The sequence below is a fragment of the Lycium barbarum genome, chromosome 4 (genome assembly GCF_019175385.1).
Source record: "Lycium barbarum isolate Lr01 chromosome 4, ASM1917538v2, whole genome shotgun sequence".
NCBI lineage: Eukaryota > Viridiplantae > Streptophyta > Magnoliopsida > Solanales > Solanaceae > Lycium > Lycium barbarum.
This window is the reverse complement of record NC_083340.1, coordinates 140326681-140354312: the sequence shown is the minus strand read 5'-3', so window position 1 is coordinate 140354312 and position 27632 is coordinate 140326681. Positions and strand designations below refer to the sequence as shown.

The following is a 27632-nucleotide window of genomic DNA, read 5'->3' as shown; positions in this document are numbered from 1 at the left end:
CCGTTAGCCGCCATTAATCCCCTAAAATACGAGTTCGATTAACAGTTTTTATCTTGTTTTGTTATCAAGTCAAAATATCGAATCAATTTTGTTTTCGTTTACCTTGGTATTGTTACGAATCCGAGCATCGCAAGCTCGGATTCGGTAGTGTTTGAAGTAGATCGAAGACTCGGAGCCCCACTTCGCTGCACCCAAAAAAGGTCAGTGCAATCCCTTTTTTCCTTTTTTTTAGTTTCGATTTTGATTTTGGTGTATTTGTGATTTCCTTGTTTGTGTGCAGTTTATTCCTTGTTTTGATTGTGATTCCTCGATTATAGTCTTTCCAAATCTGTTTCGTCGATATTCTCGTGAGGAAATTACAACATCAGTAATGTAGATCAGTTTATTCTCATTTTCAGACTCTTTGATGTTTAGTATTAAGGAATCTTAATTTTCTAGAAATTCAGATGAATCGTTTCATGTATATATTCTTTCCTTAGTTAAATTCTTCGTACATTTAATCCGTGAGCATGCGACTATGTGATTCTTGGCATTTAGTTTGTTTCCACGAGGTAGTTATGATTAGTTCATATTCCTGTTTAATGGCTGCTGGTTTCACTCCTTTAATCAATTTAAGTCCCTGCTTCCTATGGGTAGCAAGTAAGATTCAATTCCCAATATCGTTGTTCCTTGAATAGTTCGTCCTCTTTTCAGTAGATCTAGATAATAGGTAGGTTCATTTACTGTTAAATAAAGGTATTGTGTAAATTTCATTGCTGCTAGAAATTATATGTTAATATTGCGGGAGTGCTAAAATGCAAGTCTTTGGTAAACATTTGCTTCCATTTAGTTTTTAAATAAAACTTCTTCAGAATTTGTAGAATCAACTCATTCTTGATCATATTAGTTAGACTATAATTGTGATTAGAACTTTAGCACATTAATTTATTCATTGTTTGCCATACATTCGGCTGAGAATTGTCATTTAAGTTAAGTCAAAGCTGGTTGAATTAAAATCCTCTAAGGGTAATTAGGGTTCTAATACTGGGCCTTTTCTTTTAGATATGATCTAATGGGATTAAAACCTCCTGTTTGGCATCATGTACTTGCAAATAACTAGGAAGTTGTGTTAGATTGAACCACTCTCTATGCTTATTTCCTTCCATGAAATTTAAAGTCTCTTATGTGTCCAACTATGGGTGTTGATCAAAATCTTGAGGTATTTGTCCTGTCTAAATTTTAGTAACCTCTAAGAGGATCAGTCCTTCTTTTGGTCAAGATGTATGATTGAAAAGTCTGTGCACTGGGCCAGTTGTGGCCATGCAATAGGATTGTCATGATTATGCTAATTGTTTCGATTGAAATCATTATAAGTTTTGAAGAGTTGGGATGAAGTTGTTCCTTTAAAGTAATGTAGGCTAGGACATATTCTTAATATTGGGTTTATCATTTAAGACAAATTCAGCCATTTAAATCATTTACTATTTCTCTAAACTAGAAAAAAGGAAAGGATAATTGGCTCCTTTTGTATTCTGAATCAGTAAGGCGTTCACTGAGAACCCATTTGATCTTGAGGCGATGTTACCATCACATGTATGCCATTTTTAAACTGCTGAACCAAAATGCATGCTTCCTTTGATCATGTGAATCCTTCATACCCCTCTTTGGTTCCATTTTATATGCCCATATGCATTTCTCTCGTACAGTATAAGTATATTAAAGTAGTATCCATGCGAAATCAAATCTAATTAGCCCAAATGCTGCATTCTGCCTTATGGTCTGGTGTCCTCTATCCTACTGCCTCCCCTGTATCCTTTTGGTGAAGTGTAAAATGAAGTTAGGCTGGCATTGGCTGTCAAAGTTTTTTTTTTTTCTTCCTCTATTATTTAGATTCATTACAAAATAGCATAAAAATGTTGGTTTGATGCTTTGAATCAAAATATGCTCAGGGAAGCGCCAAGTCTAAATCACTGGCTTGTTGTAAAGATCTTGTATTATTCCCTTTCCTGTTGCTGGAACTGCATGTCATAAATTATGTCTTTCATTCCCTGTTATTCATCTGAGTATTAATACAAATATGTCTTACATGTCTTTTGTATACTGCTCTCATGCTACAAAAAAACTTGGCTAGAGTTAAGGACTAAGTTATGTATAAGATTTCCACTCTGTGAGCAAGTTGTGTCACTCGCATCTGTTAACCTTTTATATATTCTTACATTAGAAGTATGTCAGGGTTGAGTTTGTCTATGCATGTATATCATAAGTAGGTCAAAACAGGGGAAAGAATTTTCAGATATTAACTTTCGAATATCCCTATGAATGTATACACATGAAATATACTTAAAATATACATATTATGTGTCATTTACTGATCTATTTTTGAGTTTGTATTTTACCTTATTCATTGAGTGTATACTAATCCTTCTTTCCTCTCATATCTTTTTATGCATGAACCTCACATACAAACTCGGATTCGTCTTCCGCATTCGATGTTGGGCCAAAGCCCAACGAAACAACATTTTCCTTTCGTTCCAACCCTGTCCGTAGCCCATTCTAAAGGAAAAGAGCAGTTCTGGGCCGAAGCCCAGTAGCCCATAAATTACAGAAGGCCAATCCACAGCAATATCAAAAGACTGCTGGGCCGAAGCCCAACAGCAGAGAGATCCAACAGCCCCCAAAATGGGCTGGGTCCATTTAATTTGCACTTTCTTATTTCATTATCATTTGATGTGTATTATGTGACTAACGTTTTACTGTTGTTCTATTTTTAGTTAGATGAATTCAGTAAAATTAGTGACTTAGTTTAGTATAATGGGTAGTCAGTTAAAGAGGGCTAACAATTAATTCTACAAGTTATTCTTTTCTTTTCATGTTAAAACTATTTACAAAATCTAATATTTATTTGGAATAATTGATTTGCAAAATGTCATGACTATGTATTTTAAGTAAAAGAAAATCATATCTTATTTCTTGTTATCTTAATTTCAAAATACCATTAATACGCAAAAATACAAATTCGAGCACATTTCATAAATAATGAAAACTCTTTTCCTTTTGAATCCTATTTATAAGCTTAGATTTTTCTACATTGCTATGATTAGATAATACGATTTATTCAAAGTTCAAACTACTAAATCTCTTCTCAACAGCTATTATTTACGGGCAAATTATCATATTTTATATAAATCTTATATTAAACAGCATTTTATTTTAAAGTTTAGCCACATTTATAAGTCTTCTTTAAATGACATTCTTTATCCTAACAATGCTTATAAGTTTTTTATTTCATGCAAATTAATATTTAAGGCTTCATCAATATTTTCAAGTCCTATTTAAAATTTTAGAATCTTCTCTTACACAGGTTACTATGTTTTTCTACGAGTATTATTTTTACTATTATACTTTCGTCTAAAAACCTTAACAAGATTCATAAATCGTATTTTCGAAAAATGGCATTCAAAGTCTCTGTTATATAGATTATTATATTTTCTGTAAATCTTGTTTTTACTAACATTATTTTCTTTTAAAACTCTAGCAATATCAAAAATCATTTTTTCTAAATTGTAAGCATTTTTTATTTAACTTAATTAATTAACCTAAGTTGGTCGGATAACCGTAAGTTAACGGATTCTAAAGGATGCCTAACCCCTTCCCTTTAGGATAATATAGAGCCCTTACCTAGAATCACACTGGTTAAGCAGACTATTAATTGAGGTTTAATTTTAACTTTGCCTTAGTTAACATCTAGGTGTCCTAATTCACCGTTAAATTAATTAGGTGGCGACTCCTTAAAACAAAATAAACAGGAATCACCAATATGTCATACTCCCTAAATCGACCCGGTTAAAATGGGGTGTGACAATCATTTTAAGAATTAAAAGATAAAGGTATTTGTTCCAAGTTCACTTTGTGCTCTTTAAGGATATATTGTTCCCTCTCTGAAGGATAGGAGAACGATTTGTTTAAAATATTATGTAATATGACGTGAAAATATTCTTAGTTTACAGATGGTTGTAGAATTTAAGGTCACAATTAATAGGCTTCTTTTGTTGATACATTTTGTTTCGCATATATTGTTAGTGGAATTAAAGTGACAATGTGTTTCTTATTCTGGTTTGCATATATTGTTAGTAGAATTAAAGTTGACAATGTGTTTCTTTTTTTATATATTTTGGTTCGCATATATTGCTAAGAAGCAGATTATCTCTTCTAACAAGTTTCTTTTCTTTTCTTTTGCATGAATACCGGAGCCGAAGAGTTTCATTTTGAGACTCAACGACGCCGTTATCACACCGAGTCCGCTCATCGTTATTCTTCCTGGTCTCGTATTATTCGGACAGCAAATTATGAAGGATTCTTATTCTTCTATGGAACTCACGCACGACTATTGTTTTGTCATTACTATTAGCTCCACTTGATTGTTAATTTGGCTAACATCTTCAATTTTGGTTACTACTAATAGGATTTAGAATTATCTTACAGTTAATACGACACCTTTAAGTTCGAGATTTTAACCGACTTTAGCGAACTCTAGAGACCACATTTTAAACCCAAATTTTCTGATACAACTATTTCAAGAAGTTCAATATATTTAGCAAATGAGTTTAGTCATTTTTCAGATAACTTTTGACCTTTGCCTTTAAATACAAAAGGAGAGACTTTACCAAACATATCAAATACTTTAAAGTTTACTTCATAAATCAAGTTCTTAATTGGTATGCGTGTCTTTACGTGTTATTTTTCTTATGGAACACTATTTCATCGAAATCTTAGCCCTTTAAATTGACTTTAAGTCCGGTCGGTTAACCATTGTTAATGAGTCTTAAAGGATGCCTAATACCTTCCCTTTACACTAATTGAACCCTTACCCAGAATCTTAAGTTTCATAGACATTAAGACGGAATTAATTTTAGATAATTACTTTAATTAACTTTAGGTGCCCTAATTCACCATAATAATTAGGTGGTGACTCCTTAACTCTAATTAACCCCGGAATTACCGGGATGTTGTAAACTATTTTGACTCCGGTTAAAATAGGGTATAACAGTCGCTACACACGGACGGGGCCTCGAACCTCAAAGGTTCCGGGCTAGGAATCGTCCTTAGAACCCCCGCCGGGGATACCGTTCGACAATCCATTAGAACTGTTAAATTGACTAATAATGAAGACGAGTATGAGGCTATGATTGCAGGATTGGAATTAGCCAGAAGTATGGGGGCTGAAATAATTAAAGCAAAGTGCGACTCTCTCTTGGTCGTTAACCAAGTGAATGGCGTTTTCCAGGTCAAGGACGAACGGATGCAAAGGTATCTGGAAAAAATCCAAGTGATACTACACCGGCTTAAAGAATAGACCATGCATCATGTACCCAGGGAGCAGAATAGCGAAGCCGATGCATTGGCCAATTTGGGATCTTCAGTCGAAGGAGAAGAAATCAACCCCGGGACTATGGTGCACTTGATGAATTCAACGATAGAAAACGGACATGCTGAAATAAACACAATGGGTTTAACTTGGGATTGGCGCAACAAGTACATTGACTACTTGCGAGATGGAAAGCTCCCGAGTGACATAAAAGAATCACGATCACTAAGGACAAAAGCTGCGCGTTTCTGCTTAGTAAACGACCAATTATATCGACTGTTTTTCTTCGGACCCCCGGCCAAGTGTTTGGGTCCCGGAGAAACGGAGTATGTGATGAGAGAAGTACACGAGGGGACCTGCGGCAATCACTCCGATGTTGAAGCCTTGGTCCAAAACATTATCAGAGCCGGTTACTGTTGGAACCGGATGGAGGCAGATTCAAAGAATTTTGTTCGGAAATGTGACGGGTGCCAAAGACATGCCCCGATGAATCATCAACCCGGGGAGTTGCTGCATTCGGTGATGTCACCTTGGCCCTTCATGAAGTGGGGAATGGACATTGTTGGTCCATTGTCGTGGGCACCAGGTAAGGCCCGTTTTATTTTGTTTATGACTGATTATTTCTCCAAATGGGTTGAAGCGCAGGCCTTCGAAAAAATTAGAGAGAAGGAAGTTATTGACTTCATATGGGACCACATTATATGTCGTTTCGGCATCCCGGCCGAGATAACTCGTCATAATGGTCCCCAGTTCGTTGGCGGCAAAGTCAATAATTTCCTCGAAGGGTTGAAGATCAAGAAAATAGTATGAACTCCATATCACCCGTGTGCGAACGGACAGGCGGAATCCACGAATAAAACAATAATTCAAAATCTGAGGAAGAAACTTGAAACGTCAAAGCATCACTGGAGGGAAGTGCTACCGGAGGTATTGTGGGCTTACAAAACCACATCGAAATCAAGCATGGCAGAAACACCTTTCTCGTTGGTCTACGGGGACGAAGCCCTCATTCATGTAGAAGTTGGTGAACCGAGTCTCCAGTTCAGGTACTCCACCGAGGAGTCAAACGAGGAGGCCATGGCCGTAAAACTTGATCTCACGGATGAACTTCGCGAAAACGCGTTGGTCCGTATTGCAGCCCAGAAGTAGAGAATGGAAAGGTACTACAACCGAAGGGCCAATTTTTGACATTTCCATGTTGGGGACTTAGTGCTTCGGAAAGTTACCTTGAACACTAAGAATCCTAACGATGGAAAATTGGGTCTGAACTGGGAAGAGCCGTACAAGATAACCGAGGTAACGGGCAAAGGATCGTATCAGCTGGAATCCATGGACGGTCAACGGTTGCGCAATAACTGGAATATGGCTCATTTGAAGAGATACTACTGCTAAGGTATGGATACCTTGTTTATTAAACTTTCTTTTTGCAGGAAGTCAAGTACCAGATAAAGTTAGGAGCTAGGTCTGAAAACACGAGTTGCACTCTTTTCCTTAATACGATTTTGTCCCAAAATGGATTTTCCGACAAGGTTTTTAATGAGGCAACAAGTACAACGTGTTACTTGATAAAGACGAGGAAAAGCGCTCGGAAACTCGGGGCCACACCCTACAAGTGGAGACTTGATAGTGCTTATCCGATCTTGCAGCTCGGATAAGCACTAGGGGACTACTATACCCACATCGAGGTTTACCCCGGTTAGTAGAAAACGGAGGAGCTCAACAAACCAAAATCAGACCTTCTGTATTAGGTTTCGATGTAAGGACCAAATGATCAGAATGAATCGTGTCCACTTAGTATTTGCTACGGCAAAACCAAAATCGGACCTTCTATATTAGGTTTCGATGTAAGGACCAAACGATCAGAATGAATCGTGTCCATTTAGTATTTGCTGCGACAAAAACAGAAGGAAACGGAAAAACTTCTCATTATCATGTACCTACAAATACTTGCAATACAAAGATTATCGAAAGTTCGGATTATTGCATTTCAGATATGTCTTCTTGTTAAAACACCCTACCCCGGTGATTACCGCCGTATTTCGGCACCGCTTTATTCATATACCCTACTCCGGGCACTGCAGTCGAAATTCAACAAAGGCAACAAGGTCACAATGATCCGAGCTAAAATCTTTAACACCCTCGAATGGGGACTGCTATATCAGAATTTGCTAAGGCTGAGATTCAGGTGTCTGAACCTAATCTATGATAAGTGAATAGCCAAAAAAAAATATCGGCCCTAAAAATGCCTAACGTGATTCGAAGACGTCTGAATTCACAAAGCATAGACAAGTCACACGAGCAAAACACTCGATCAAATTCCCGAATAAAAATGTACCGGACGAAGAGAAAAGCCAATACTGAAGAACAGTCCGAAATAATGACTCTGAGTCTCTGCTTGTCCTTTAAACGGACCGACAATTTGGGCAAAAGTCATAACAAGCATTCAAGCAAAAGAATAAAGAAAGTCAAGAAAAATGCACATTCCATATATGTAAGGTTTTTTACACCTTAAATCCCTATGAAGTAGAAAAATAAAAATCAAGCCAAAAAGGCAAAAGACAAAATAAAGGCTAAATACAGGCCCTGGTCTATCCGGTGTGGCTGGATCCGGAATGTTCGGATACTGTCTGCTCGGAATCTTCGGAGTCGGTATCAAGGGCTCTCTTAGCTTCCTCCTCGACCCTTTTAGCTTCGAGTATTAGGGCCGGGAGATCCGCAAAGCCATGCTCGGCTTGCTCAAGGGTGGCCCTCCGAGACTTCCACCGCTCATACTCCACCGCAATCGTGGTATGAGCATCGGCAGCCTCCACACTCCTAAGGGCTTCTGCCAAATCGGCCTCAGCCTGGGCCAGCTTGGCCACTAGTTCATCCTTCTCTTCATCAAAGACTCTTTAGATTTGAGTGGCCGACTGGAGCTCGGCTTTGAGAAGGTCATTAGCCTCGGCCGTCTCCTCGAGTTTGGTTTTCAGCTCGTCACATATCCGGGCTCTGTCCTCAGCTTTTTGCTCGAACACCCTCATCCTCTTCTTGTACTTAGCACTCTCAGATTCAAGCAGCCGATGTATCTCAGCTATGTTCACGGCATCAGACTTGACCGACTCAAGCTCCCCCCGGAGTTGAGAGATAGTGGTTTCGAGCTCACCAAGCCTCGAAGAAAAATGAGCGTTGTCTTAGCTGAGGCTGACCTTGTCCGCTTTTAGAAGCCGGTTCTTCTCGACCATCTCGGCTAACTCATTCTTTAATCGAAGGCTTTCGGCCTTTGCCGCGTCGAGCTCGGGTTAAAGGTTGGAAAGGGCCACAGCTCGGTTCAATTCATCCTCCTTCACCCGCAAAAGGTGCTGGAACTTCTCCGTTTCTCGACCTTGGGCATCAAGCTGGCCCTTAAGATCGTCAACTTCTTGCTGAGCACGGACGAAGGCTTCATTAACAAGCACCGCACTCTATAAAAGAAACAAGAAGTTAAAACTCAGATAAACGAGAAGCCAAAATTCCCATTGAATTATGCAAGGATAGGCTGATAAGCTTACTCGATTGCCCGCGTGCATGCCCTCGTTAATGAGACTCTGCCAGGGGACTCCGTTCATCTTCCGTTTGTCCAAGTCCGAGACAAGGGGCCTCAAGTAGCTTGCTACTCCCACTGGACGAGACGAAAAGCTGCAGTCCTCGGGGACGGTAGTCACGGCCGATCTTGTCCTCCTAGGTTCCACACTTGGGGCCGGAAAGATACACGCCAGGCTATCCCTTGCACCAGTCTCGGTGGACCGTCTAGCCGCCCTCGTGACTTGAGGGATAGGGAGATTTCCAAAACCGGCAGCTTTCCCGGTAGCAGGAGGAGTATCCGAGAACATGTCATCAAAGTTATCCGACCTTGAAGCTGGAGTCGGAGAACTCGGAGCAGCCTCAGTAGCCTCGGTAGAGGCAGGGATCTCGGAAGTTGCAGCAGTCTCGCAGCCGAGCAGTGGACCATCATCCATTGGAGCCTCGGTCTCAGGGATCGGCTCAGCCCTTTGATCGGCTTCGGCAGCTGGTGCATGCCCGGATCTTCTGGTCTTTTGCAGGGGGGTCTCTTCGGATGAAGCATCACCTAAAATATCAACAAATTCAATCGACCTTAGAGGAGTCGGGTAATGAACTTCTTCCCCACTTGTATGCAATGCCGGAGCTGACGGTCCTTCCCCGGCCGAAGGAAGTGATGAAATGGTGGTATCCTCCTCCGGAATAGAAGCAACGGAAGGGGTCACACCGATCCTCCGGACGAGAAAATCGGGCTCTGTTTCGTCTTTTAGAGTCTGAACGCGCTCCTTGCCCTTTTTTTCGGCTTCTGCCCTTTGTCGTTTCTCCTCCTCTTGTTGGCAGCCGCAATAATACGGGACGTACCCGCTGAATCAAATTCGGGTGTCGGAGCAGCGGGTTCGGCCGCTGGCTTCGGTCTTAGGTCCACCGAGCCCTTGGGTAAACCTGAATACCGAAGATGTTATAAAAAGGAAAGGTAGAAAAAGCAATAAATTTCAACCCAAGCATAGTATTTATCGTGGTTTTGAGCGGCCCATCGGCCACGAGACAGAAGTCCCCATGTCCGTGCTTCATTGTTGTGTTGGCTAAGGAGAGCATCAACCCATTCGTTCATGTTCCGGACAGCCGGAGGTATCCATGCCACGGCTGGTACAAAGAAGGGGACAAAATAGTGATAATATGATTGACAATACATTCAAAGGTAACTATTAAAAGAAATTAGACTTACGATTATCATTCCAACCTCGGTCTCTATCGTCATCCATCTTCGAAAAGATTGGGTTCCGGCTTCGCTTGGCAAGCTTTATTACACCCCCTCGGAACAACCTCGGGGAATATAATCGGATGAAGTGAGTCATCGTAAACTCCTTCTGCAAGTTGTTGGCCAACAGCCGGAGGCAGGCCACGGTCCTCCAGAATATCGAACCAATCTGGGCCAGGGTTACATTATATGTCCGGCACATATCCAAAATAACCGGGTCGATTAGGGGGTCGAGCTTGAGTGTAAAAGGATAGGTGTAAACGTATAGGAAGCCCTCCAGGTAATCGGTGATCGATTCATCAGGTCCGGGGGCAAACACTTGTACCGGACGGTTATCCCATCCGCAATCAGCCCGGACTTGATCAAGTTTGTCCTCGGTAATGGACGACGGGTACCGTCTTACATCAAACCCTCTATCAACAACCGGAGAAGGCTTCTCAACTTCAAAATCCTTGTTATAGTTGGGTTTGGACGGTACAATGTCCAAAGCAGTGAACTCAAAGGCGATCTTTCCCTTGGATTGTGAAGTTGGCTCGGTTCCTTGAGAAGAAACCGAGGAACATCATGGGAGGTGGTTTTGGTATTAGCAGACATTTGGAAGTTGTGGAAAAGGAGATTGGCAAATTCAAAAAGGGAGAAGTCAAAAAAATAGGAGAAGGAGCAGTTGAAAAAAATTCAAAATGGCAAAGTGAGAAGAAACAAAGCAGCACTTTCGATAGGAAAACAGCAAATGAAGAAGTTGGCAGAGTTGGTTTTCTTTCGCACGATATAAGCAATGAATCAAGGGGAGAAAACGGTTGAATCAGCAAGAAATATGAGATGGAAAATGATTAGAAGTGGAGAAGTAGTGAAGTAAAATGGTGAAATGAAGGGGTTAAAGGCCTTGTATAGGCATGGGAACCGAGACGGTTACAGATCCCAGCCAACCGGGGGATGCCACGTGTCCCACAATTAATGAGACGTGACTTGAAACGACGTGCGTTACGGCGGTTGCCAAAGTTAGCCGCTCGGGATGAGACACGTGGCTGATGGCAGAGGGACGTGACGCAACTGTTCCCGCCAAAATGAAAAGATAAGAACGAGCTTATGGAACCACCAGTTTCGTGATTCATCCATTTCCCGTTACTCCGGTAAAACTACGGTCCGGAAAGTGTGGGGACTATCTATATACGGTAAAAATCGGATTTATGCTAGACCGGTGAGACCGGGAATCGAGGGAAGAAAGAAATAAGCACGAGCGTGAAGACTTTCTTTCGGACCGGAGGTATCGCACTAGAAGTGGTTGATCAGAAGAAAGCGAAGGAAATCGTTTGGTCCGGTTTCTCCATAGCCGAGTTGATCGTGGCCGTTAGTCCGGGTGATCGTGGTCGTTAGTCCGGGTGTTCAGTTACACAATTGTCACGCGTCAAGACCGTTCTGCCATATTGTACTGCCAATCGTACGGGCGTCAAACCGTACAACCCAACCTTATCCTTTTAGGGTTTTCTTTATTCAAAAGGGCTTTATGTTGTATAGAAGGCCCACAAGGCAAAACTATAAATAGGAGGCATTTCCCTACTTTCAAGGGTTAGCTTTTTCAGATCTAGAACATTGTAATAGCAAAATATACCAAATCTCTCCCTCTCTCTCTTTGATATTGGTCCGGATTTGTGTGTTCTTCTTTAGCTTTATTTGCTCATCCAATACTTACATATTATTTAATACATATATTTGATATAAATCATTAATTTCGATCCATTTGCTCACGGCAATCACACATATAGACACATATCTGTTACAGCGAATCCGTATATATTTCCTACCAACCAAATAGATTAAAGTTCATCCACATATCCTATACCTCACTTACAAATTCAATTGATTACCTAAATTCAGGGTAAACAAATGGACTATACAATTAATGTACTCCTACATATAGAATTGCAGGAAGTATAAATGTGTTCTTTTGATACTAGTGTTTAGTCCAACAAGGCATCAGGTCAGCTATTTTACTTTAAAAGGAAAAAAATCAGCAGGCGAGGAAGAAATTCGGCGCGAGAGGGTACTAGTCGAGCAACAAATTTGATATAACTTATTGCGTCTAGCTGAGATTATAATATAATACATAGCAAAATTTGTTGACTCTAACTCTTTGAATTTGTGGCTAATTAAGGTACTAAAGTAGTAGCCACGGACATTTTTCTTTGATCTTTAAATTCAAGGTCAAATAAGGTGTCTAGTGGGTCGGGTTGGACCCAACCCGACCCATTAAGTGCTAGCTGGTCTCAGTTCCTGCTGCCTTTAATGGTTCAGGTTGGGGGGCTAGCACGGCCCCCTTACCACTTATAAGGAAATACTCGGGCTAGATGTGTTAGGCTGGACCGAGACGATTTTGTCTCTACTTTAAAATTGAATTTCAAACATTGAAATTAACATTCACATCAGTAGAGCATTAATCATTTCGATCTTGAACTTTATTTTTAATTTCATCTAAATTTGTATTATAATGAATTAAAAGTTTGTACCAATTTGAATGTGAATTTGATTTCTTAATAATGAAAAGGAACAATCATGATTAACAATTAAATAATGCTTCATATTATGGCAACTTAAATCACCAACTTTTTGTGCACTTTTTTCTGTCTTATATATAATTAATGTGCACATGCAAAGAACTACATTGGTGAACATTTTCATCATTTGCGCAATATAGAAGCATAATTATTCATATTATTAGTGGAAGAAAAAAGAATTCAAACTCCTTGTCCATAAGCCTAAGGTGGCCATATATAGTGTTTCAAAAGTTGATTATGTTAATCAAAGCATTGGAATTACATTAACTAATACTCCACTTGGTATGATTTGGTGTTAAGTAGGATTGTTTGCAACTATTTTCAACTCTTGAAACATATACAAGTTGCATGAGTATAAAAATATAAAAAGAAAATTAAAAAATAACGTTTCCTGGGAAGCTTGGATAGATTATTACAATATTGTTGTGCATTAGACTTGTTGCATACGGGGACGGATCTAGGGCCCAACTCCTCATCAAAAAGTTACACCGTACCGTATATAAGTAGGATTTTTTATATTTAATGTACATGTATAGAATTTGAATATGCTAAAAATAAGAGAAGAGGTTGGTTTAGTGGTTTAGGAAATTCAAATTCACCTTGATTTTTCAAGTTTAAATCTCAGTGAAAATTTTGAATCCGTCACTGATTGCATAAGGTAATTATCCAAGAGCTCAAAAATATGGTTATGAACATTTGCGAGGGAGTTCCTTTTTTTCTTTTTCTTCATATAAGGATCACTTGTTTGTTTTATTCATAAAGATATTGGAAAGGTCCAAATTCCACAAGAGGTCCTCTTCTCTGCTTCTTTTTTCTCGCTCATAACTAGTGTCAGCGTACACCACTAATTAAGGTTGCGGAGGGATGGATATGATGCTTCCATCCTTAATCAGAATTCTTATGTTCGAGTCCTGATTATGAAAAAATTTATGTTATGGGGCGTCATGTTACGGGGCGCTTCTCCTTAAATGGTTCTTACATTGCAAGAATCCGAATTAGTGAAGTCATAAAACGGATACCGAACACTGGGTGAAAAAAAAAAAAAAAAAAGGTGTCAGCTTACACCCACTATAACAATTAGCCTCTATATCAAATTAATTGGCATCGATTGTGAATATTACAGTTCATGTCGCTTTGTTGATTATACGAGAGCAGCCTAATACAACCCAAAAAATTACTCCATTTGCATCCATTTATTTGGTGATATTTAACTGAACATAGAGTTTTTAAAAATAAATAATAGACTTTTGGAATTTGTGATCTTAAATAAAGCTCATGTAGCCATAAAACATATTATCAAAAATAAAATAAAGCATTTAAAATTAAATCTTTTCCACGTATAAAGATATCATTCTTTTTAAAGCATTCACATAAAAATAGTGGCAAATGTTGAATTAGTTGAAGAAAAATCTTGAACATGGAGATATTTGCAGTGGTAGGGTCTTGCAGAAACCAAACTTTACGGGAGACATATTGACTAGAAAATTAAAGAAAAAACACTTGAAAAAGTCTTTGCACTCTTTAATTAACCACCTGTCATTCCCTTTCCAACTCTTTTCATATATATGGTTCCATGCACTTCCACAAGAGAAAGAATTGGTGTAGACTTCCAAATACAATTATTCCAAGTGATTTTATATCAATCTAGAGTTTCATCTCTTTTAAATTTCTTGTTAATTATATTTTAGTTCGGCCGCTCTTACTTAAAAATCTAAATTATTAGAGAGAACATTTCATTATTCTAAATTATGTCTTAACATGCCCCTCTTACGTGCATACTTGATTAACTTCTTTATGGGATACCATGTTAAACTATATGACCATCTCATCTAAAACTAGACAAAACATACTTTATTTACTTAATTATGTCTTTAATACATCATGATCTTTTCTACTTGTGTTGCTCATTTACTTCGCTATTACACTAATTCAAATAAACACATAATCATAAATATTGAGTGTATCATTTTTTTTCTAATGCTTATAGATATAGTCTGAAACAACCTCTCAATTTCTCAGGTAGGGGTAAGGTCTAGATACACTTTGTTTTCTCTAGGTCCACCTATAAAATTACACTGAGTATGTTGTTGTTATTACTGCTGCTTGTACATATAATCACCCCTCATCCATTTCTATCTTTAAGAAAATTACGAGGAAAAAAAAAAGGAGAAGAAGAAAATATCTTTGTTCAAAGATTCACTTGGGAGAAATAGAAAAGTTCCCTATGGAAGATTGGTGTCTTATCCAAAGGAAAACTTTTTGGTTGTCCCCATATATATAATGCTGCTTAGGTTAGGTCAATGTTTATTTATTATAGTAGGGATCAATCAACTAATGGGTCACCTCTCACAATCAATAACATGGGGCGGCAATTGCATACATATTCCAGTTTGCTATTTACATAAACACCACTTCCCCATCCTCAAGGGATACCGAAAACAAAACAAAACAAAAACAAAAAAACTCGTCGGCAATTTATCGTTAAATAGTCTATAGCTAATTAGTTTTTAAATGAGTTTTTAATAATTTATCGCTAATCCATCATTCAATAGGACTACCGACGACTTTTTGTTGTGCAACAACAAAAATTATCCATTGCTAATATATCGAAAACAACCGCTCTATCCCCTCAAAGATAGAGATAAGATATGCGTATATTCTACCCTCTCTAAAACCTACTTGTGAAATTATATTGGGTATGTTGTTATTGTTGTGTATAGCTAAGTAACGTTCACAGAATTTAAGTTCACATTTAAATGTGCTTTATCGAATGTCAATTAACTCATGAGATTCTATTTAACGTTTCATGTTTACAAAGAACAATAGAGTACCATAACCTAGGATCACAAAACTTATTAATTTTATGTAACCCATCCTATAATGAAAAATAACTTACTTGCATTCGATATTAATACCAAGCAAATAAATGGAAAATACATATTTTATATATAAATTTTACCTAATTGTTGTTAATCATTATATATGTTCTCGCTTTAATTTGTAATTGATACAATTAAATTATTCGATTTTGTTTAAATACCCGATGCGAACTGTTGATATTAAAAATTAAAGTGTATATTACATATTACATTTTAGGAGTCTTAATTCATTTAATTACATATTTTACCCTTGTATATAAATAGAGCATTGTACATTGTAAAAGTTGAAGGATTCATTTTTCTGAAGTTGAAATAAAAATCCTTCATCTCTCTTCTTTCCCAACTTCATCTATGTACAAAATGGTTTCTCCACTTCATGATTCCGCATTGTAACATGGTATCAGAGCGAGATTCGCATAGATTCGAGTAGCTCTTCGTCTTCTCTGTTGATCGATGTCAATTTTGTTGGGGTTTGTGCAATTGTAGCGATTTTATGTTGGCGAGAAATTAGGGTTTTCGTCAATCCTTCGAAGAATTGAGACTTGTTGTTGCTGCTCTTTTATTTGAATTTGCTTCAGATTCTAGCTGGTATTATCTCTTCTAACACTTTATTTTCTTCAGATTCAAGCTGGCTGGTATTTTCGTTTACTGTTTTTCTCCAAATTTTAGTGCCCTAGTTTTGTCTGAGTTGTGTTGATATTCGGTGCCCTAGATTTGTCTGGCTTGTGTTTCCATATTTACTTACTATCTCCTTGACTGTTATTTGAGGAAATGGCTACTCCACCAGTTAACACGACCTCTGCTAATGCGAATTTTACTAATAATGTTGAAACAACGACGTCAACTGAAGGTTTTACTCCCTTTACTGTCGAGTCCTCTCATCCATATTATTTACATCCATCTGATAGTCCAGGAACTATTTTGGTTACCTCTAAGTTCAATGGGACTGGATATGGAAAGAAGAGAGAGGAAGGAGTTTTATTTCAACTTCAGAAAAATGAGTCCTTACGAATTAAGCTATTTTTCCATCTACTGTTTCTCATGACACTGTCTGTGATGCTAAATATGTTTCCACTTGTATGCCTTCACTTGTTTGTTCTTCTATTAATCATGATGTTGCCCTGCTTTGGCATTTAAGATGAGGCCATATGCCCTATTATAAAATGAAATCTATTGATGTTCTAAAAGATCAATTATCTAAGAAACAAGAGTTTATCTGCAAAATCTGTCCCATGGCTAGACAACAAAGACTTGCATTTCCTGAAAGCTCTATTAAAACTACTTCCCCTTTTCAACTCATTCATATAGACTTATGGGGACCTTATCACACCCAAACCTATAATGGTTATAAACATTTTCTAACTATTGTAGATGACTATTCTAGAGCCACTTGGACTCATTTACTTTCTCCTAAATCCAACGCTTTTACCCTCATCAAGTCTTTTATCTTTATGGTCCAAAATCAGTTCCATACCTCAATTAAAATTATAAGATCCGATAATGCCTTTGAATTGGGCTCTAGTGTTGATGCAACTTCCTTGTTTTCCTCACAAGGCATCATTCATCAAACCTCTACTCTTCATACTCCACAACAAAATGGTGTTGTGGAGCGAAAACACAAACACCTTTTAGAAATAGCCAGATCATTGTTATTTCAGTCTAAATTACTTGTCAAATATTGGGGTGAGTGTTTTCTTACGGCTACATACTTAATAAACAGGTTTCATTCCCCTTTGCTGCACAATACTACTCCTTATGCTCTTCTATACAAAACTGCCCCATCTTATTCACACCTCAAACCTTTTGGATGTCTTGCTTTTGCTTCTGTACCCAAACCTTATAGGGACAAGTTCAAGTCCAGGTCTATCACTTGTGTTTTTCTTGGTTATAGCATGACTAAAAAGGCCTACAAGTTACTTGACATGAGCAAGCATTCTGTTTTCTTTTCCAGGGATGTCATATTCCAAGAAACTATTTTTCCTTATTCTTCTCCCCCTCATCCTTCCCTTTTTCCTCCTTCTCCTTCTCATTTGTTTGATCATTTTCCCACTGATTAGCATCCTTCATCTGTCCCTAGTCCTCCCTCTGATCCTCCTTCCCCTCCTGGTCCAATCTCTGGTAATATAGGTCTTACCTCTCCTCCTGATTCTTTTTCTATTTCTTCTGATCTCAGTCCTTTTTCTTCTGACTCTGACTCCCCTAGCCCTTCTACTATTTCACCTCCTATTTCCTTAAGAAAAACATCTAGGACCACTTTTCCTCCTTCCTATTTACAAAAGTATCTCTGCTATGATGCTTCTACTATCAAGGGTTCTTCTACTCTTGTTAACAATGATTTAGTTGAGCCTCAATTCTATCATCACGCTGTTTCTAACCCCGCTTGGCAAGATGCCATGCTTAAAGAATTTCAGGCTTTGGAAGCTAACAATACATGGAACATTGTGCCTCTTCCTCCTGGGAAGTAGGCTATCTCTTCCAAATGGATGTACAAAATCAAACAAAAGGCTGATGGCACCATTGAAAGGTACAAAGCCAGGAGTCATTAGAGGCGACACTCAACAAGAAGGTATTAATTTTACAAAAACTTTCTCCCCAGTTGTGAAACTCACCACCATTAAATGTTTACTGATTGTTGTTGTTAAGAATGGGTGGGAGATTCACCAACTGGATGTTAATAATGCATTTTTTCATGGTGACCTTGAAGAAGAGGTTTTTATGAAAAGGCCTCTGGGTTTGCAAGTTCATGCCATTGATTCTTCCTCTTCTTCCTCTCTACTTGTCTGTAAACTCAATAAGTCCCTCTATTGACTTAGACAAGCTTCTAGACAGTGGTACGCTAAACTTTTTTCTACTTGCTTTCTCGGGGCTATCATTCTAGCAAGAATTATTATTCTTTGTTTCTTAGGTCTGTAGGTCAATCTTTTACTGTTGTTGCTGTGTATGTGGATGATATTCTTTTTACTGGGAATGATATGGTGGAAATTAATTCCCTCAAGTCATTTTTGGATGCCCAATTTGGGATCAAGGATTTAGGCCAGGCACACTATTTTTTGGGTTTACAGATCCTTAGGTTCCCACAGGGTATTCTTGTCAATCAACACAAATTTTTACATGAACTCTTGCATGAGTTCAGGTTTTCTGATGTTTCTACAGTAGTGTCTCCTTTGTATTTCCATACCAAACTTTCAGTTGACTCTAGGATTTACTTTCTGATCCTTCCCTATACAGAAAATTGGTTGGCAAATTAAACTTTCTTCAACATACTAGGCCTGACATCTTTTTTAGTGTCCAGCACTTGAGTTAATTTATGTCACAACCTGGGGTTCCCCATTTTGAAACATCCTTACATGTACTTAGATAATTGGCTGGGACTTCTGAGTTGGGTTTTTTCTTTAATAACTCTCCTGGTTTTTCTCTTGTGGGCTATTGTGATTCTGATTGGGCAAGTTGTTCTTCTAGTAGAAAGTCTGCCAGTGGTTATGTCCTTCTCCTTGGTGGTTGCTCTGTTCCTAGAAATCTAAGAATCATTATGCCATTGCTCTCTCATCTGCTAAGGCTGAATATCGATCTCTAAGGCAATTGGTTGCAGAAATTGTTTGGTTAGTTCGCTTGTTGGAGGAGTTCACTGCTACCTCTGTGGTTCCTGTCCCTATGTTTTGTGACAACACCTCTGCTATGCATATTGCTAAGAACCCGGTTTTTCATGAGCGGACCAAGCATATTGAGGTCTATTGTCATTTTGTTTGGGATGTTCTTCAGGCTGGTCTCATTGCCCTCAATCATGTTCCCACTGATTCTCAAGTTGCTGACGTATTGACCAAGCCTCTTCCAGGTGTTCACCATCGCACATTCTTCTCCAAGCTTGGCATGGTGTCCCATTCCAGCTTGGGGGGGGGGGGGGGTGTTGATATTACAAATTAAAGTGTATATTGTATATTACATTTTAGGAGTCTTAGTTCGTTTAGTTACATATTGTACCCCTGTATATAAATAGAGCATTATACATTGTAAAAGTTGAAAGATTCATTTTTCTGAAGTTGAAATAAAACTCCTTCCTCTCTCTTCTTTCCCAACTTCATCTCTGTACAAAATGGTTTCTCCACTTCACGATTCCGCATTGTAACACGAACAGGCCTATTCCACTTAATGAGTTTTTGTTTGTGGTTTTTTTTTTTTTTTTAATCTCTCTATTTCGCAAGAAATGAGCAATCAAGAAGTTTGGCACTTTCTATGAGATCGATACGTTTCAATATGTGAAACTTGGAAATCTTTTACATCGAAGAAATTAAAGGCGGGGTTGAATTGCAAAGTAACATGTTCCTTCAGGGACATCATGTTGCATAAGGTAACATCAATAGGAAATATCAAAATCAATCATTAAAGGGAGAGCCATTTACGATGAAGATATTTTCTACACTCAAAGTTTGAGCCCGAAATCTCTAATTAAGGATGAAAATATCTTATTTGTCCCGCCACGACCCTTAATAATTGTTGTTTGCGCCTCTGCGGCTTCAACTCAGCTTATAAGTCATTTTTAACTTATTTGAGTGTTTGGCAAAAATAGAAAATAGCTTAAATTAAGTTAAAAAGTGCTTAAAATAAGCCAAAATCAAGAAGTTGCTCAACCCCGACTTTTTTTCTTTTTCTTTTTTTGCTTAAAAGTCATTTTGGTTTGACCAACAACTTTACCCTTTTTATCCCTTATATTTTTTGCTAATTCCAATACTACTCTTACTTCTAAAAACCCTTTAAGCATTTTTATTCAAACATGTAATTGCTTATTTTTAAAATAATTTTCAGCACTAAAAAGTACTTTAAGCATTTATGCTTAAAACCCGCTTTTTTCAACTAATCCAAACAGGCTCATGTAACATGGTATTTATAAAGTTGAATAAATTATTTTAGTACGGTTGGAACTTATTTTGATCTGAAATATATTAAACATGCTGAAATTATTTTTAGTGCACCATGTTACATAATCTAAAACTAAGAGACAACAATAATTTTGGCCCTTATAATATATTACTCAACAAATTTAATTTCAATTAATAAAAGTGCGTGTTTTTGATCCCTTTGTGAAGGAAAATAAGTTAGAGGGATAATAACAATTTTGATCTCTATTTATTGAAAAATTCTGCTTTTGATCCTTGTGACACACACACACATATGAGTCGATACATTTATCGTCAATTAATTAAAATATGTGTTTTTGGTCCATTATATAGAAAATATGTTATATTTGACTATTTACAGAACTATATCACCGTTAAATATGAAATAGCATTACAAACTTAACATAACATATGAGTAATTAAAGGGTGAAATAATTAATAGTTATGGTAAATTTGTGAATATTGACAAGCAAAGGGATCAAAAGTGCGCAATTCAATTAATTGAAGATTTAATGTGCTTAGTCTGATATTATTAGGGGCTAAAATAAGAATTTACCAATAATTGAGGACTCAAAAAATGCTATTAACTCTATGTTATATATGAACTACTTTTTAGAAGTATGTTATCCTCAAATATGGAATAATACCACCATCTTAACACAACACATGAATAAGTAAATGATGAAACATCTCAATAATTCTGGTAATTTGTTAATATTTATAAGCTAAAGGATCCAATTTCCCTGCATTTTTTTGGGTTTGTTGTGCTTATATATCTTAATAATTCTGATAATTTGTTAATATTTATAAGCTAAGGGATCAAAAATGTCATTTCAAATCAATGAAAGTTAAACATACTTAGAGCCCGTTTGGATTGGCTTATAGGTTGCTTATAAGCTGTTTTCAGCTTTTTTGAGTGTTTGACTGGCCAGCTTATAAGTCATTTTGTGTTAAAATAAGCCCAAAAAAATAATTTAGCCCGTTTAGCTTAGCTTATTTAAAGCAGCTTATAAGCTGAAAACAACTTATAAGTCAAAAAAAATAAGTTGGGTTACACCATTTTTTTTTTTTTGACACAGCTTATAAATAGCTTATAAGCAGCTTTTTTCAAGCCCATCCAAACAGGCTCTTAATCAACAGCAGCAGCAGCAACAACAACAACATACTCAGTGTAATTTCAATAGTAAAATTTGGAGGGAGTAGAATATACGTGGACCTTACATCTACTTTATAAAGGTAGAGAAGTTATTTCTAAAAGACTCTTGACTCAAGTTAAACATACTTAATCAAGTACCGAATATTATAAAAGATTAAAATAAAAACTTACCACTATTTTAAGGGACCAAAAATGCTACTAATCCAATCATTTCTAAATGCAAAAATCTTTTAGTGAAATTAACATACTTTCCCCACACAATCTATGCAATTCTTCTTTCACACACCCACCACGTGAGGACTCCACTTTGAACCGTCAAGATCCTTGAGTCCGGAACCAAAATTTCCCCAAAAAAATCAGTTTGAACCAAAATATCCCAACAAAAAAAATATTACAAAACTATCTTTAGCGCAGTAATTTACTGTGCTAAAGCAGTTCACAGAGACGGAGTCGTTAACTGCTTTAGCGCAGTATTTTACTGCGTTATAGAAGTTGTTAAAAAAAATCTATAATGCAATAAAATACTGTGTTATAGAAATAGTACCAAAAAAAATAAAAATTGGCCAAATAAAAAGTTCCCTCTTTTTTGAAACCCTATGCAACAGTAATCAAGATCCTAATTCCCTTTTAATCATATGGTCACTCAGTCCCATGAAGTTTTTAACTTTATTCCGAGCCAAATTCTCCTTCGAAATACATGTATATAGAGGGAACACGAAAAAATTCTTCTGATGAAACAATAAAACTAAAATACATCATTGTGAGGTTATCAGGAACCACTGTGAAGAAAGTAGCTGGCAAGAAATTCATTTGAAGAAAGTAGATGGCAAGAAATTCATACTAAAGTTTTTTATTTTTAGGGTTTAGATTTAAGTGTGTTATTTTTTAAAGCGTAATTTTATTTCGAATATACGCGGTTTTTTGCGCTCGGACGTCCGATTTACGCGATTATTTTTTTTTTTTTGCAACATATTCGCCTGTGTGAGCTCGCTCATATTGCCGGTCCCAAGCCCGGATAAAGGAGGAGGGTTGCCGAGGGTCAATCGGAAACAGCCTCCCTACCCAGGTAGGAGTAAGGCTGCGTACATCTTACCCTCCCTAGACCCCACTATTGTGGGATTACACTGGGTAGTGACCAAGACCAAGACCATTCGAAAGAAAGTTACGCATTAAAAAATAACACACTTAAGGAACTTAGTGTTTTTTTCCATAAAAAGATCACAACATCTTATTTTAATAAATCTTTTCTTTGCAGCGCTTAGTGTTTTTTCCATACTTTGACCAACGATTAGTCGTGTGTCAAAACTCTGAAACGTCAATATTTTATATAGAACCTGATATTTTTTTCTGCGTACAATAATATAGGCTCAATACATCAAGGATACGTAAACGTTCGGATCGTCGTTTTAGGGTTGAAAAGGTACCCGAAGTAAGTTTTGTTTAAGGTTTAAGTGTTTTATTTTTTAAGGCTTTAATTTAAGCGTGTTATTTTTTAATCAAGACATATTTTATTTTGAATATAAATATAATTCTAAAAAATATAGGGAGAAAAACTAGTTGTAAAGTGGTCAAACTTTAGATGGTCATAACTTTGGGCTCGGACGTCCGTTTTACGCGTTTTTTTTTTTGAACTTGCGTACTTTTTCGAGATCAATGCGGAAAAACCGCCATTAGGCGGTTTGGCCTAGCCGATTTTAAAAAAAAACACCTTTTATCCCATTCAATATCAATTTTTTCCCAAATTGGCCTGAAATTTTCAATTTTATTTACTTATAAGATGATGATACGCAATAGATTTCAACGTAAAAATCCCGGGGTAATGTAGCTGTGAATGTCAATTTCACTTCTGCGGTTTCAATTTTTGAAGATAAAGCTGACTAATTTTCCCGACATATAAAGTTGACTAAAATAACCTTACAGTCAAACACTATGTTTTTTCAAACAAAACTTACTTTGGTCACATTTTCAACGCCTAAAATGACGATCCGAATGTATGCGTATCCTTAATGTATTGAGCCTACATTGTTGTACGCAGCAAAAAATATCAAGTTCTATATAAAATATTGACGTTTCGGAGTCTTGACACACGACTAATCGTTGGTCAAAGTATGAAAAAACACACTAAGTGTTGCAAAAAAAAAAAAATTACCAATTTTTTTTTTAGTGCTTGCTATTTTACTGCGCTATACAAACAAAACAAAAAAAATTCTTTAGCGCAGTAAAATATTGCGCTAAAATAGTCAAAAACCTTTTAGCAACTGCTTTATTTTCAATAAATCTAAACCCTAAAAATAAAAACCTTAAACTAATGACAACAAGTCTTCAAACAATAATGGACGTCTATGTATATAGAACACTTAAACTTAAAGTTTACAAATAAAACTTACTTCGGGCACCTTTTCAACCCCTAAAATGACAATCCGAACGTTTACGTATCCTTGATATATTGAGCCTACATTATTGTACGCAGAAAAAAATATCAGGTTCTATATAAAATATTGACGTTTCGGAGTTTTGACACACGACTAATCATTGATCAAAGTATGGAAAAAAACACTAAGTATTGCAAAAAATAAAGTTGGCTATTTTTTTTTTTTGTACTGTTTCTATAATGCAGTATTTTACTGCGTTATAGAATTTTTTTTTTTTAACTGCTTCTATAACGCAGTAAAATACTGCGCTAAAGCAGTTAACGGCTCCGTCTCCGTGAACTGCTTTAGCGCAGTAAATTACTGCGCCAAAAGGTAGTTTTGTAACATTTTTTTTGTTGGGATATTTTGGTTCAAAGTGATTTTTTTGGGGGCATTTCGGTTCCGGACTCTAAGATCCCTTCCCCAGCCCACTCTCATTTGTGCGGTTTAGATCCACACCACGCTATCTAACCCTTATCATCAAACGAACGGTTTTAAACTTGACACGTGTCGTCTCCGATCGAATTATTATACCCCACGATCCAACGGACCCTGCAATTTCTCCTTAATTTCCCTCTAAATATTTTTCCTCTCATATCTCTCTTCTCTCCAACTTGCCGGAAAATCAATATTTTCCGGTGAAAAATTTTCTCTACATTTTTGTGTTTTCTTGTGTTTACATATTACACCCAAGTATAATTCTACCATCTTTATGTCTATATAATTTGGAATTTTCTTGAATTTCTAGCAGAAAAATCCAATTTTCCCCTTTAAATCAAAAAAAAAAAAAAAAAATTCTCTCCATTTATTTGTGTTTTCTTGTGCTTATGTATCATACCAAGTATAATTCTACCATCTGTTTTTGTATATAATTTGAATTTTTCTTTGTAGTTTCAGCAAAAAAAAAAAAAAACATTTTCCCCCTTTAAATTCTCACAGGTTTTTATATTATTTTGTTCATTTCTAGTTATTAGAAATTCAAGATTCTCTCTTGAGGTTTCAGTTACGTAGAAAGCAGGTGCTTTAGTGGTCTTACCCTTTTTGATTTTTGATGGCGGATTCTGACAACGAGTCAGGAGGGCATAACAACCCGAACGAAGGATCAACAAGGGAACAAGACAGGTTCCTTCCGATAGCGAATGTAAGCAGAATAATGAAGAAAGCTTTACCAGCAAACGCCAAGATTTCAAAGGATGCAAAGGAAACAGTTCAAGAATGCGTATCGGAATTCATCAGTTTCATTACGGGCGAGGCATCGGATAAGTGTCAGAGAGAGAAGAGGAAGACGATTAACGGTGATGATTTGCTTTGGGCTATGACGACTTTAGGGTTTGAAGAGTATGTTGAGCCTTTGAAGGTTTATTTAGCAAAGTATAGGGAAATGGAAGGGGAGAAGACTAGTATGGGTGGGGGGAGGACTGGGGAGAAAGATGGGGGTGGGGGTGGTGGGGATGGGAGTGGGATTAGTTCTGGGGGTGGTGGGTATAATGGTGGGGGTGGTGGTAGTGGGGGTATGTATGGTGGTGGTGGTATGGGGGGTTCAATGATGTATCATCCTCAAGGTGGTGGTCATCAGACGTATGGTAGTCATGGGTCATATCATCATATGAGTATGGGTGGTGGTGGTGGTGGTAGTGGAGGAGGAGGTGGTGGTGGTGGGTCCGGCCAAGGGCGGAGGTAGAATATGTAAACCTCAAATTCTGAGTCCGCCACTAGTTATGTGGCAAGTTAAGGTAAAATATATAAGTATCAAATTCTGACTCCGCTTCTGGTTACGTGGCAAGCTAAGAAAGATGGAAGAAAAAGATGAAAATTTGGAAATTAATTGAATTAATGATATGGTTACGTGACGGTGATGGTAGTGGTGCCGCGGCGGCGGCGCAGGCCAAGGTAGGTGGTGGAAGGGGGAGATGGTGAAAAGTTGGAAAATTTAATCAAATTAATCATATGATGTATCATTGTGTTGATAGCTACTATTTTACTTTAGGTACTTTTTTTATTTGTAATTTTTGAAGCACATTGACATGTGGAGGTTTAGAAAATGCTTTAGCTTTTTCTTACTTCTTTTTCTTTTGAAGTTGGAGTATTAGTGGGTTACATGTGTAGTACTTTGTGGAAAAGTTGATGATTTGTAATGGAGATAGAAAGAGAGAGCATAAAGAAGTACTTAATACATGATGTGACCTTCAATGGAAGGTCACTTGAAATATATGTATTTAATGGAACAATGAAGGAGGTAGTATTTTATGTTTTCTTTTAACTAAGTACTCCCATTTCTTTAATTTTTCACTTGTTGCTGTGATTGCTTTTGGAAATTGCCTCAAATCTCACTCTCTAATCCAGTAGCAAATAAATTATGCGTTTGCGAGTTAATTATGTGTAATGAAAACCATTTTTTGGTGGAGTGCCCTTCAAATGCACCGGTCTTTAATTTTTGCTTTTCAAATTATTGGTCTTTAATTTTTGTCCTTTGTTTAAAACTCTTAGGTTTCGGGTTTGAACTCTCATTCAGTCAAGAATTTTTTAAAAAATTGTCAAGTAGAACTTGCATTCGCAAAGCAGAAACTCTGCCTTAAGGCAGAATTCTGCGTGAAGGTAAAATTCTGCCTTATGGCAGAGGTTTGCCCAAAACTCTCCCTTAAGGCAGAGCTTGCAGGCAAATTATGCCCCATGGGGCAGAGCTTGCAGGCAAATTATGCCCCATGGGGCAGAGTTTGCCTGCAACCTTTGCCTAGAGATTTTTTTTTTTAAATTTTCTCCTGAGCATGGATTCGAATCCAAAGCGTTGAGGTTTTAGGCAAAGGGCAAAAATTAAATATTTTTATTTTGATAGACAAAAATTAAACACCACCCATTTGGGGGCACAAGTATAAATATAGTTGAAGTACATTTTAGGATTCTCTCTAAACTAAAGATTCATAGCAAAATTTTAAATACATCACTACTACATCTTAAAAACTAGCAAAATAGTTGAATTTATTGTCTCAATAAAAGATTTATACTCGGATCTCAAAATACTTGTCGAATTTCGCTTTTCGAGATTGAAACCACATGGATTTTAAACAACATTATAAGATGTTCTTTTTCAGCATATTCAGAGGTAGAGCTATAATTTGAAGTTTATGGATTTTGAATTCTAGTCACTTTTACTTACTGGATTCAAAATTAATAATATGTAAATATTCAATGAATTTTTAATATAAATACGGAGTTTAAATCAAGGGACAGCTACGTGTATATACATCTTAAGGAGAAATATTTACGAAATGTGACGATAGTTTTATATTTACAAAACATAACATTACAAACCCTATACAAAATATGTTTTTTTTTTTAAATTTAAAAAAAAAAAATTAAATATTTTTTTTCGCTAAAAAATTTATGTATGAAAGTTGTATGAAATGTGTATATCTCGCTCAAGGCATAAAAAGTTCGCTCAAAATTTAGTGTATGATAATGGTATGAAATGTGTATATGTCATTCAAGGCTTAAAAAATCCGCTCAAAATTGTGTGTATGAAAACAGTATGAAATTTGTATCCCGCTCAAATCTTAAATTTCGCTCATATTTTCGTGTAAAAATTTCATGTTAGATTTCTGTAAAATTAATACAATTACAATAATA

The 27632-nt window shown here is 36.9% G+C and overlaps 1 protein-coding gene across 1 annotated transcript; it reads left to right on the top strand.

Annotated features, from left to right (window-relative positions):
- Window positions 1–24565: 24565 nt before the first annotated feature.
- On the top strand, window positions 24566–26268 carry LOC132636675 (nuclear transcription factor Y subunit B-3). Its single transcript, XM_060353645.1, has one exon. It carries the CDS (start codon window positions 25060–25062, stop codon window positions 25687–25689), a length of 630 nt encoding a protein of 209 aa, XP_060209628.1. The 5' UTR covers window positions 24566–25059; the 3' UTR covers window positions 25690–26268.
- The last annotated feature ends 1364 nt before the right edge of the window (window positions 26269–27632 follow it).

What these genes read in the sequence shown, in the direction of transcription:
- LOC132636675 (XM_060353645.1), top strand. Translation starts at nt 25,060, where the DNA reads ATGGCGGATTCTGACAACGAGTCAGGAGGGCATAACAACCCGAACGAA.